This window comes from Rana temporaria, chromosome 3 (genome assembly GCF_905171775.1).
Source record: "Rana temporaria chromosome 3, aRanTem1.1, whole genome shotgun sequence".
In the NCBI taxonomy this organism is placed as follows: domain Eukaryota; kingdom Metazoa; phylum Chordata; class Amphibia; order Anura; family Ranidae; genus Rana; species Rana temporaria.
In genome coordinates, this window is record NC_053491.1 from 143,663,640 (window position 1) to 143,677,541 (window position 13,902).

At 44.7% G+C, this 13,902-nt stretch overlaps 1 protein-coding gene across 50 annotated transcripts in view; it reads right to left on the reverse strand.

Annotated features, from left to right (window-relative positions):
* The window catches only part of LOC120931788 (mucin-19-like), a 584,870-nt gene that overhangs the window by 494,476 nt on the left and 76,492 nt on the right, over positions 1-13,902 (reverse strand). For all 50 annotated transcript variants that reach the window (XM_040343605.1, XM_040343590.1, XM_040343599.1 and 47 more), the window contains 2 exons: positions 6,353-6,413; positions 2,049-2,152 (listed from right to left, as the gene is read on the reverse strand). In XM_040343605.1, coding sequence (XP_040199539.1) covers positions 2,049-2,152; positions 6,353-6,413 — 165 coding nt within the window. The remainder of the gene's footprint in view (positions 1-2,048; positions 2,153-6,352; positions 6,414-13,902) is intronic.

Below are 13,902 nucleotides of genomic sequence, written 5' to 3' on the forward strand. Positions count from 1 at the left end.
AAAAAACGTATATAGAAACACTGCTGTGATGGGCGTGACCCCTCACTCTGTGGCCTGGTCGCGCACCATTGCGATGCATCGCACTGGACACTCCACCTCCGTGACGTAATTACATCACACTTGTAGCGCGCATGCACCCACAGAATGTATTGGGGAGGCGTGGTGTTTCACACACACACACGCCCCCCGCGTCACCGTAATCGCGCCCATTCATGCGTGGTGATGCACTGACGTCACACGCCAGTGCCTCTCCTCCGCACGGTGAGGGATATTTAAGAGCCCGTCAGCATGTTCATGCTGTACGGGTCTCTCCGGGGTGTACGCTTTGCAGGCTACTTCCAAATAGGTAGCTACCTTGTTCTGTCATCTCCCTGTCTGTCCACACCGTTGGTATGCCTGTGTGTGTCTCTTTGCAGACATGCAGGCTTTTTTCCACTCTGATGGACTAATGCACATCTTTTTATGTACGTGCATTCTCTGTATTAACAGACATCAGTACTATTTCCCTTGGAGGAACCAATGGCTTTTCCCGTCTTCCCTCTGGGATTCAATCCGTTTGATAGGTACTTAAAGATTTCTTTCATTTATTAGTTTATTCAATCATTTACACAGTCTCTATTGATACATAATACTTAAGTTTAGAAGCTCATCTGACTCTAGTACCTATTTCTTATCATTGTAGTGGTCTGCAGCATTTACAAGCAGGTTCTCCTTCATGACCTGCTGCTCTCCCCGGCCTTAATGGGCTATATCAGCCCATATATGTAAGTCATATTCATATTTTTCCATTATTTGGATTAATCCTCTTATTTATCAGGGCAGTGTTTCTATATACGTTTTTTATTTATTTATATTCATATTTATATTTATTTTTATCAATTCCAGATAGACACTAGATCATGTTTGGCGGCAATATATATAGGCCTGCCATTGATTGTCTTTTAACCAGCCCATCTAATTCTTTGTATGCTCAATATTTGACCATCTAAATATTTCAGTAGACTACTATATTAATATCATCTATATCGTTTCCCTGCGCTGTGAACCAGCAACAGAGGACTTTCCATACTATATGACTCACTGTCCATATTCCTCACCATAGGCTGACTGGCTGATGAGCTTTGTGTAGGTCACATGAGATGCTTTGTCCACTGCACGCCAGCGCAGTACGCCATTTGCCGTGTTTGTCACATGCTCACCTCACCCGCTAAGAGGACCTGTGATCACTTTGGAGGTATTTGCCGGCTCTGTATCAATGCGAAGCTTATGTTAATGAAATTATATGCAATTATTTCATTTTTTGGTATATGTTTACCTTTTGGTCTATTGTCGTTTATTTTTTACTTTTTAGTTTTTCTTTCATCTGCTTTACGTATGCATGTTTACTTATTTAAAAGAATATTGTGGGAAACCTCCACGGCTTTATTTGCTGTGTTGCAGTATCAGATGCTTATTTATTTATGGAGTATTTGTTAATTTCAGATCACTTAATACTTCCATGCGTCCCTGAAGAAGCCCCTTTAGTCGCAAGAAGCCCCTTTGCGACTACTAGCATGGGACACATATATTAAGCTTCTGCACGGTGTTGTTACTCCTCCCGTTGAGATCATGTTTTGATGTGCTTTTTGTATTATCTTTTGTATATATTAAACATTTATATTTTTATAGTATTACGATTCCCGAATGATTTCTGTGGTTTCAAATTAACTATCATAACCTTTAATACCAGCCTATATTTGAAATACCCCACTTGCATCCTTAAAGTCCCATGCCACATCCCATCACTGGGACTCCATATACATTTTCCTATTAGGGATGGAAATGCATTTGGCCATTATCATTGTATACTATAGTGCATGCTCTATATGATCTTTTCAATTTTCTAAAGTAATGTAGTTAAGCATAGTCAATGTTTCTCTTCATCTTAATATTTGTTTACAAATCTATGTATTAATTATGCAAGTTTGCATTTATTTATTGCATGTATCTATTACAATTTCAATAAGTATAATGTATTTAACATTTATATAACAAAGACCTATACTCACTTCTTTTCCTTTGCCACTCAAGTTTTCTGGTAGAAACCAAACTTCAACTTCTCCCTCACCTTCGTGAACAATGCATTTCCTGGCAAATGCTTGCCAATTTTCAGCTAGGTAATACATTTTTTAATTAGTATAAACATAAATTTGAAATAATCATTTGATATTTATTACAAATATGATTGTGCTGGAAAGCATACTAAAACAAAGCAGAAACATACTTTACTTATGAAACCTGTTAGTACCAGCAAGGTCACAGACAAACAACAACTGCATGTATGTTTTCTATATGTGTATGTTCTTAATGACAGTAGTCATTAAAGATGGCATTTGAAAAATGCACTAAATTATCATGAGTTAACCACTTCAGCCCCAAAAGATTTGGCTGCTCAATGACCAGGGCATTTTTTTGTGAATACGGCGCTACGTCACTTTAACTGACAATTTTGTGGTCGCGTGGCGCTGCACCCAAACAAAATTGACGTCCCTTTTTTCTCACAAATAGAGCTTTCTTTTGGTGGTATTTGATCACCTCTTCGTTTTTTTGCGAAAGTGCAGTTGGAAGTCCAGTCGCTGTAAATCTGAGGGGTAGATCTGAAATGAGGGGAAGCTCTGCTGATTTTATCACCCAATCATGTGCAAGCTAAAATGCTGTTTTTTTATTTTCCTTGCATGTTCCCCTCAGATCTGCAGTGACAGCACTTCCAAGAGCACTTTGCACTTGTAGTTTGCCTTTAGTAAATAACCCCCAATATCTTTTCCTTTTTGCTATAATAAATATCCAATAAAAAAAAAATGTTCCTAAGTTTAGGCCGATATGTATTCTTCTACATATTTTTGGTACAAAATCCCAATAAGCGTATATTGATTGGTTTGCGCAAAAGTTATAGGGCCAGATTCTCAAAGAGTTACGCCGGCGTATCAGCAGATACGCCGACATAACTCCGAATCTAAGCCAGTCGTATGTCTAAATGTATTCTCAAACTGAGATACACTTAAACATGCCTAAGATACGACGGCCTGCGCCGTCGTATCTTAGGGTGCAATATTTACGCTGGCCGCTAGGTGGCGCTTCCATTGCGGTCGGCGTAGAATATGCAAATGAGTTGTTACGCCGATTAATGAACGTACGCTTGCCCGTCGCAGTAAATTTACGCCGTTTCCGTAAGAGATACGCGGCGTAAAGATAAAGCTGCCCCCTAGGTGGCGTAGCCAATGTTAAGTATGGCCGTCGTTCCCGCGTCGAAATTTGAAAATTTGACATCGTTTGCGTAAGTCGTCCGTGAATGGCGCTGGACGCCATTTACGTTAACGTCGAAACCAATGTCCTTGCGACGTCATTTAGCACAATGCACGTCGAGAAATTTTTGGGACGGCACATGCGCAGTACGATCAGCGCAGGACCGCGCTTAATTTAAATGATGCACGCCCCCTACCCGGATCATTTGAATTAGGCGGGCTTGCGCCGGGGGGATTTACGCTACGCCGCCGCAACTTTACAGGCAAGTGCTTTGTGAATCAAGCACTTGCCTGTAAAACTTGCGGCGGCGTAACGTAAATGAGATTTGCCCGATTCTACGTGAATCTGGCCCATAGCGTCTACAAAATAGGGGATTGATTTATGGTATTTTTATTATTATTATTTTTTTGTACTAGTAATGGCGGTGATCAGCGATTTTTATCTGGACTGCGATATTGCGGCGGACAGATCGGATACTTTTAAAAAAAACTTTGGGGACTAGTGACAATTATACATTGATCAATGCTATAAAAATGCTGTATAAATGTCACTGGCAGGGGAGGGGTTAACACTTGGGGCGATCAAGGGGTTAATTGTGTTACCTAGGTGTGTTCTAACTGTGGGGGCTTGGGACTGACTGGGAGGAGAGAGAGATCGGTGTTACACACACACAGGTAGATTCACAAAGAGTAAGGGCTCATTCACACGGAGCGGACCGTTTCTCGGTCCGCTCCGTGTGTCCGCCAAAGCTCAGCGGGGATCCCCGCTGAGCTGTCGGCGGATAGGGCGGTCCCCGCACACAGTGCAGGGACCGCCCTGTCTCTGCTCCGCTCTCCCCTATGGGGGACCGGATGCAGACAGTCCGTCTGTCCGTCTGCATCCGGTCCGTTCCGCCGAACGGAAGAAAAATAGGGTTTCTTCCGTTCGGAAAAGCGGAACCCGACTGACGCGGACGCTAGCGGATGCTCCATCCGCTAACGGACGCGTCCCCATAGGGATTCATTACAAGTCCGTTAACGGACTTGTAATGAACGGACAGACGGAGCGGACGTCTGAAAGGGGCCTTAGGCCGGCTTATCTACAGATAAGCCTACCTAACTGAATCTAAGCCGGCCTATGTTTAAGTGTATTCTCAAACAGAGATACACTTAAACATATCTAAGATAGGACGGCTTGCACCATTCTATCTTAGTTTGCAATGTTTCTTTTGGCCGCTAGATGGCGCTTCCATTGCGGCCGGCCTAGATTATGTAAATGAGGGGATACGCCAATTCCCGACGATTTACGAGCGTACGCCGGGCCTACACCGTTACGTTGTTTCCGTACGCGATAGGCCGCCTAAAGTTATTCCACCTATGAGGTGGAATAACAATGTTAAGTATGGCCGCCGTTCCCGCCGCGAGGTTCGAATTTTTTACGTTATTTGCGCAAGTCGTCCGCGAATCTGGATTTACGTCGTCTACGTACGTGTCAAAATCAATAGGCCCGTACGGCCTACTTAGCCGCAATGCGCACTGGGAAATGTAGTCGCCCGGTAAAAAACGTCAAAAAACGTGAGGTCAAGCCTCATTTCAATACTACACGCCCCACCCCTCCCAGTCATTTGAATTAGGCGCGCTTACGCCAGCTCGTTTTAGGCTACGCCGCTGAAAATTTGAAGGTAAGTGGTTTGAGAATCACTACTAACCTAAATAATTTACGGCGGTGTAGCCTAAAAAGAGTAAGCTAGGCCGTCCTAATTTTAGGCGCCCCTACGTTAATCTACCCCACAGATCCCGGTTCTCACTCTGTCACGAGCAAACGCGGGTGCCCGGCGGTCATCGCGCCTGCCGGGCATTCGATTTGGCTCCAGCAGCGAGCAGCGAGCCGCGGGCATGCGCACGTGCCTCCGGTGGCACATGAGCGTGCCCCCTAGTGGTCAAAAGGTGAAGCGACATAAGGTAATGTTGTTTCGCCCAGGGGGGCCAACCTGCCGCAGTGCAACTGCGGCGGCAGGTCAGGAAGGGGTTAAAGAAGAAAAAGGTAAGTAAACTGTCATAAGTTAAAAGTGAGAAAAAAAATCGTTCTGCCTTCCCTTTCTTCTTAGCATCATATACCTATTTGTAAAACAGGTACTCTTTATTGTGAACTTTTAACTCCCCCTTTCCCCATCCCCCTCATCAGGCTGCCCAGAACAAAATGGAAGCCCTAAGCTATGAGCTGCTGGACCAACACGGTCACATGGGATGGGTCACAAAGAGTTCCAGGTGTTTCCTTTGGCTTCTGGGCTGAAAGGAATAGTGGAGGAGCAAATGAAGCGTGAGTACCTGCTGTAGGAGAGGAGGGGGGGGGGGGGCAGGGATTAAAGCAAAACGTGTTACTTTATCCTTAATGGGCAATGCACATGCTTGCTTTGATTTGGATTCATAAGAGAAAAATAGACATAGGGCTAGATTCAGCAAGAATTTACGTTGGCGTATCTATTGATTGATGTATTCAGAAAGCAAGATACGCCGAAATTAGGCTAAGATCCGACTGGCGTAAGTCTCTTACGCCGTTGTATCTTAGTTGCATATTTATGCTGGCCGCTAGGTGGCGCTTCCGTCGATTTCAGCGTAGAATATGCAAATAAGCTGGATACGCCGATTCAGAAACGTACGTGCGCCCGGCTGAATTTTTTACGTCGTTTGCTTAAGGCTTTTTCCGGCGTAACGTTGCTCCTGCTATATGAGGAGCAACCAATGTTAAGTATGGATGTCAGGCCAGCGGCTTTGCGTAAATTACGTCCACGTCGAAAGCATTGACTATTTGCGACGTAATTAGGAGCATGCGCACTGGGATACGTTCACGGACAACGCATGTGCCGTTCGTGAGAAACGTCATTTACGCCGGCAGATTACGCTACGCCGCCATAACTTAGGGCGCAGGTTATTTGTGAATCCAGCCCCAGCCTCACTAAGTTACGGCGGTGTAGCGTATCTGAGATACAAACTTACGGCGGGCTTTCTGAATCTAGCCCATAGAGTTTAAAAAAAAAATGTTATTGGAATAACAACATCAGCACATAACAACATCAGCACATAACACTTACCTGAAACATTTTCTGAATTTCCAAAAATCCCACTTGTTTCATAATTTTTATGTAAATGTATCTACCAAAAAAAAAATACATAATTTTTTTTAAAAAGTACAACTTCGATTTTACCCTTCATGATCAACAAAGTAAACAACCAAACGATTCCAAATCTGCTTTGGATATTGTCAGCTACCACCCAGGACACAGGTCCGCCATATCAACCTTTTTTTAAACCACTTCAATACCAAGCACTTTCCCCCCTTCATGCCCAAGCCAATTTTCAGATTTCAGCGCTGTCGCATTTTAACCACTTACCGCCTGCCCATTGCAGATCGACGTCGGCAAAGTGGTTTGAATATCCTGACTGGACGTCAAATGACGTCCTCAGGATATTGAGCTGCTGCGTGCCCCCGGGGGCGCGCTTCGCGGCGATCATTGTTGCAGGGTGTCAGTCTGACACCCCGCAACACCGATCTAGGTAAAGATTCTCCGTCGGAGACTCTTTACCACGTGATCAGTCGTGTCCAATCACGGCTGATCACGATGTAAACAGGAAAAGCCGATCGGCTGCTCCTCTGACTGGGGGGGTTTGCGCTGATCGATTATCAGCACAGCACCCGCGAGGATGCCCACACTGGACCACCAGGGATGCCCACCATAGGTATGCCACCCTAGACCACCAGAGATGACAATCACAAAAAAAGGATGCCAATCAGTGCCCACAATGGATGCCAATCAGTGCCCACAATGGGCATCACTGATTGGCAGGCATTATTGTTTGCCACTGATTGGCATCCATTAGTACAACACATACATTAGTGCCACCTATCAGTACCCATCTATGCCCATCCGTGCCGCCTATCAATGCCCATCTGTGCCGCCTATCAGTGCCCATCCATGCCGCCTATCCGTGCCCATCCGTGTCGCCTATCCGTGACGCCTATCCGTGCCCATCCGTGCCGCCTATCTGTGTCCATCCGTGCCGCCTATCAGTGCCGCATATTAGTGCCCATCATCAGTGCCCATCAATGCCACCACATCAGTGCCACCTCATCGGTGCCCATCAGTGCTGCCTTATCAGTGCAGTACCATCAGTGCCCATCAGTGAAGGAGAAAACATACTCATTTACAATGTTTTATAACGGAAACAAAAAAACTTTTTTTTTCGTAATTTTCGGTCATTTTTTTTTTGCAGCAAATAAAAATCCCAGAGGTGATCAAATACCACCAAAAGAAAGCTCTATTTGTGGGAACAAAATGATAAAATTTTTGTTTGGGTACAGTGTAGCATGACCGCGCAATTGTCATTCAAAGTGCAACAGCGCTGAAAGCTGAAAATTGGTCCGGGCGGGAGGGTGTATAAGTGCCCTGTATGAAAGTGGTTAAATGACAATTGCGCTGTCATGCTACACTCTACCTAAATTTTTATCAGTTTGTTTCCATAAATAGAGCTTACTTTTGGTGGTATTTGATCACCTCTTTGTTTCTATTATAACATTTTGTAAATAAGTATGTTTTCTCATTCACTGATGGGCACTGATGAGGCTGCACTGACAGGCACTAATAAGGTGGCACTGATGAGGTGGCACCAATGAAATGGCACTAATGGGCACTTTTTCGTCATCTTTTACCACTTCCATCAGGTCCATTCCCCACAGTTACAACCTTTTGTACCACCTGCCCCACCCTATTAGATTGTAAGCTCTTCTGAGCAGGGCCCTCTTAATCCTCTTGTATTTTATTGTATTATAACTGTATTGTCTCCCTTTTATATTGTAAAGCGCTGCATAAACTGTTGGCGCTATATAAATTGTGTATAATAATAAAATGATGGGCACTAATATGCAGCACTGATGGGCACTGATAGGTGGCACTGATATGTGACACTAATGAGCATTGATAGGGGGTACTGATGGGCACTCATAGGTGCCACTAATGGGCATTGATAAGTGACACTGATGGTCACTTAAAGGCTGCACTGACGGGTATTAATGGGTGGCATTGATAGGTGGTACTGATGGGCACTAATAGGTGGCACTGATGGGCATGGATGGGCACTGATAGGTGGTACTGATGTACACTGATAGATGGCACTAATGGGCATCACTGATAAGCAAGCACTGGCAGGCATTAGTAATGGGCACTGATTGGAATCATTTGTGGGCACAGATTGGCATCCCTGGTGGCCATGAGTTGCATAACTGGTGGGTATCAGCAGTGGGCATCCATGGTGGTCCTGGGAGGGCATCCTTAGGGGGGGGCTGCGCTGATAATCAGCGCAAACCCCCCTGTCAGGAGAGCAGCCGATCGCCTTTCCTCTACTCGCGCCTGTCAGATGACAGTGATTGGACGCAGCTGATCACGTGGTAAAGAGCCTGCGTTAGAGGTTGCCTTTCTTACTGTTATTCAAACACTTCCTGGTTTCCATGAAGGTCGTGTGCTTTACTGAGCAGAAGTGATGTCACAGATGAAGCCCAGCCCAATGTAATTCATTATCAGGACACGTTCAAGGGAAGATTGGGCCCACTGGTGATGTTATTTCAACCCGGTGAACCACACGGGCATCTTGGAAATCGGGAGTGTAGTTAACAGTAACAAAGGCAACCCTTAGGTGATTTTATGTGAGTGCAAAAAGAGAAGTGTGTTTAAGATATTAAACACTATGGGCCAGATTCAGAAAACATTTACGTCGGCGTATCTCCAGATACGCCGCCGTAATTTCAAATGTGCGCCGTCGCATCTTTGCGCCGATTCACAAAGCGAGATACGTCCAAAAACATGGCTTCAGCGTTCGGCGTTTCCATTATAAATATGCAAATGACCTAGATACGCCGATTCACGAACGTACTTGCGTCCGGCGTATTAATACGTTGTTTACATAAGGCGTACGACCGGCGTAACTTTACCCCTCATAAAGCAGGGGTAAGTCATGTTAAGGTATGGACGTTGGAACGACCTTCGAAATTTACGTAGTTTACATAAGTCGTACGTGAATAGGGCTGTGCGTAAGTTACGTTTACGTCGTAGGCAGTGTTCGACGTATCTTGGGCATTCTAGCCGACGTGATTTTGAGCATGCGCACTGGGATACGTCCACGGACGGCGCATGCCCTGTTCGCTCGGCCCCTCATTTACATTGGGTCACGGCTCATTGTAATACAACACGCCCACTGCCTTGATAATTTGAATTAGGCAGGCTTACGGTACTCGTCTCTCTAAGTGACGTCAGCGTAGCGTTTATGAGATGCGCTACGCCCGCCGAAAGTTACGCCATTCTTTCTGAATCTGGCCCAGAATGCGGATATTTTTGGCTTTTGATGCTACTTGATATGGCAGACTGGAACTGAACGGAGGGGAGGTCAGAGAAGTGGATAAAAGGTGCCAAAAGAGGAGGTGCTGGTTTGGAGGAGAACAAATAGCACTGTTAGACTTTAAGGGATATTATTATCTGGTGAGTGTGGCACATTGGGGCATGTGCAGAGGCAAATTTTTGGCATGTTTGCTCACAATTTCACAAATGAGTAGGCTAGTTGCACACGAATCGATCAATTGACTTGTGTACAACCAGCCTGTTGGAGATTTTTCTCTCGAACAGCGTCACCAGCTATAGCCGTTGGTGTTGATGAGTGTAGTCTGATAGCAAGGAAGCCTTCCCGCTGTCAGAATCCCATAGCCCAGCAGGAGCAATTCCCTCATCCACATTGAGTTTGTGGATGTAGAAATTGAGTCATGTTCTTTTGTTTTGCTTAAATATAAACTTGTGTATGGCCAGCCTAACATTTACAGTGCATATAAAACCTAACAATGAATTCCTCTCATTTTCTCCTTTTTGGTCAGTTAAATATACAGTACCATTGAAATTGTTTTGTCTGATATGTGCAAAAGAAAAAAAATGAATTCAGAAATCTTATATGCTGACAACTTCCTGTGTTCTCATAGGATGACAACTCTTCTCCATAGAAAAAGTGCAGTTGGTGAGCATTGATACCCAAGTCAGGAAGTATGTTACTGACAGTTTACTAGGTAAAAAACAAAGTGAAAAGAGTCTCTAAACAGAAACTAATGCAGCCATGACCTCTTTGGACTGGTAAGCAGAAATTCATTGAATTTTTCTCTTGGGTTTACAGTGAAGGAAAAAGGTATTTGATCCCCTGCTGATTTTGTAAGTTTGCCCACTAAACCACTATAATTTTAATGATAGGTTTATTTTGACAGTGAGAGACAGAATACCAACAAAAAAAAATCCGGAGAAACATATTTCAAAAAAGTTATAAATTGATTTGCATTTTAATGAATAAAATAAATTTGATCCCTTCACAAAACATGACTTAGTACTTGGTGAGTTGGTGGTAAAAAACTTGTTTGCAATCACAGAGGTCAGATGTTTCTTGTAGTTGGCCACCAGGTTTGCACACATCTCAGGAGGGATTTTGACCCACTTCTCTTTGCAGATCCTCTCCCAGTCATTAAGATTTCGAGGCTGTCTTTTGGTAACTCAAACCGTCAGCTCCCTCCACATATTTTCTATAGGATTAAGGTCTGAAGACTGGCTAGACTCCAGGACCTTAATGTGCTTCTTTTTGAGCCACACCTTTAATGCCTTGGCTGTGTGTTTTGGGTCATTGTCATGCTGGAATACCCATGACCCATTTTCAATTCCCTGGCTGAGGGAAGGAGATTTGATGGTACATGGCCCTATCCATCATCCTGTGGAAGCAGTGAAGTTGACCTGTCCTCTTAGCAGAAAAGCCACCCCCAAAGCATAATGTTTCCACCTCTATGTGGGGATAGTGTTCTTGGGATCATAGGAGACATTCCTCCTCCTCCAAACACAGCGAGTTGGGTTGATGCCAAAGAGCTAAATTTTGGTCTCATCTGACCACAAAACTTTCACCCAGTTCTCCTCTGAAGCATTCAGATCAGGGCTTAAGTCCTGCGGGAACGCGTGGGAACGGAGTTCCTGCACTTTTTTCACAGCAGGAACGCAGTTCCCTTTGCAGGACTAGAGCAGCTGAGCCGCCCGAGTCAATCCTTCACTAAGCGGCGATGCCCAGCTCGAGTCACTGTCAGGGGCAGGTGAACCTTAGTAATCCTTTATGTTACTGGTCGCTTCCTGTATTTGGATTCATCGGGTAGTGTGCGGGTATTCCGTCACTTCCTCGATGCCGCAGTGTCTCCTGGGAGCTTTTGTCATTGTTCCCAGGAGACATTGCGGAGGTCTGCCACGAGTTATCGTGGGATTTAGAAAGAACTTGCTTCTTTCTAAATCTCCCAGGAGACATTGCGGCATCGAGGAAGTGACGGAATACCCGCACATCACCCGATGAATCCATATACAGGAAGCGGCCAGTAACATAAAGGATTACTAGGGTACAGTGGATCGAAAAAAAAACATGCTGTTTAGTAATTATGCATATGAGCGTATCATTTTTTTTTTTTGGTGGGGGGAGTGGCTCTTGGGTGGGAGTTCCCACACTTTTTTCCCCAGGTCTTGACCCCTGTTCAGATGTTTATTAGCAAACTTCAGACGGACATTTACATGTGCTTTCTTGAGCAGGGGGACCTTGCGGGTGCTGCAGGATTTCAGTCCTTCACGGCGTAGTGTGTTACCAATTGTTTTCATGGTGACTATGGCTCAAGCTGCCTTGAGATCATTGACAAGATTCTCCTGTGTAGTGCTGGGCTGATTCCTCGCCGTTCTTATGATCAATGAAACTCCACAAGGTGAGATCTTGCATGGAGCTCCAGACCGAGGGAGATTGACAGTTATTTTGTGTTTCTTCCATTTGCAAATAATCACACTAATTGTTGTCACTCTCTCACCAAGCTGCTTGGCGATGGGCTTGTAACCCATTCCAGCCTTGTGTAGGTCTACAATCTTGTCTCTGACATCCATGGACAGTTTTTTGGTCTTGGTCATGGTGGAGAGATTGGAATCTGATTGCTTACTTCTGTGGACAGGTCTTTTATACAGGTAACAAGCTGAGATTAGGAGCAGTCCCTTTAAGAGAGTGTTCCTAATCTCAGGTCTTTACCTGTATAGAAGACACATGGGAGCCAGAAATCTTGCTGATTGATAGGGGATCAAATATCTATTTCACTCATTAACCACTTGCCTACCAGGCACTTTCACCCCCTTCCTGCCCAAGCCATTTTTAAGCTATCAGCGAGGTCGCATTTTGATTGACAATTGCACGGTCATGCAACACTGTACCCAAACTATTTTTTTTATCATTTTCTTCACACAAATAGAGCTTTCTTTTGGTGGTATTCAATCACTGCTGAGTTTTTAATTTTAGTTTTTTGCAGCACTGATGGGCACTGGTAGGCTGAACTGGTGGGCATTGATGAGGTAGCACTTATGGGAACTGATGAGGCGGCACTTATGGGCACTGATTAGGTGTCACAGATGAGGAGGCACTAATATTCCGCACTTATGAGCACTGATAGGTGGCACTGATATGTGGCATTGATGGGCACTGATGGGCACTGTTAGGCGACACTGGTGGACACTAATAGGCGGCATGGAAAGGTGGTGCTGATGGGCGGCACTAATGGGCAACACTGATGGTCATTGATCGACAGCTGGCACTTGTGGGCACTGATTGCTTCCACTGGTGGGCACTGATTGCTGGCACTGGTGGGCACTGATTGGTGACACTAAATTTCTATATATACATATACATTCCTAAATGTCCCCCTGCGCGGAGATGCCGCTGACCGACTCTCCTCGCCACACACTGTCAGTGGGCACAGTGAGACTACAATGGTGGACACAGTGAGTTTGAAATGGTGGACAACATTCTGATGGTGGTGCCTTGGAGCATTACCAGTGAGGCCCCGTACACACGGCCGAGGAACTCGACGTGCCAAGCACGTCGAGTTCCTCGTCGAGTTCTGGGATGAAGCCGCCGAGGAGCTCGGCGGGCCGCCTTCTCCCATAGAACAACGAGAAAATAGAGAACATGTTCTCTATTTTCTCGACGAGCTCCTCGGCGGCTCCATCGAGCCAAAAGTGTACAGACGACAGAGATTCTCGGCAGAATCCGGGTTTTGACCGAGTTTCTCGGTGAATTCTGCCGAGAAACTCTGTCGTGTGTACGAGGCCTGACACATCTTATGATAACAGTGTGGTCAGGATAGCAAGACCACATTATAGGGATGAAAATATAATGATAAAATACAGGGGGAGAGTAAATGAAGATTATTTTACTACCTTTGTTATAATAAATGTAATCACTCATGGGATCCAAGAGGAAAACTCTTGGATCCCATGAGTGATTACACTTTTTATAACAATTTTGCCCTATGTATGTATTTCAGGAGTATGTTTTTTTTTTATTTTTTGTGTATGTCCCTTTACCACTGTTACTTTCACCGTTGTGTCATTACAGCCAAAAAAAATCCCTATTCATCACATTTGTAGATAATAGAGAATAGAGATATTTGGCTGCAAAGGAAGGACAACTGGGACCTATGCAGTAGGTATCAATATTTGTTTTAGATACATATTCTATGCAAAATGATGTTAAACATGCAAGTGAAGAGTCATAAATGCAAAAATCA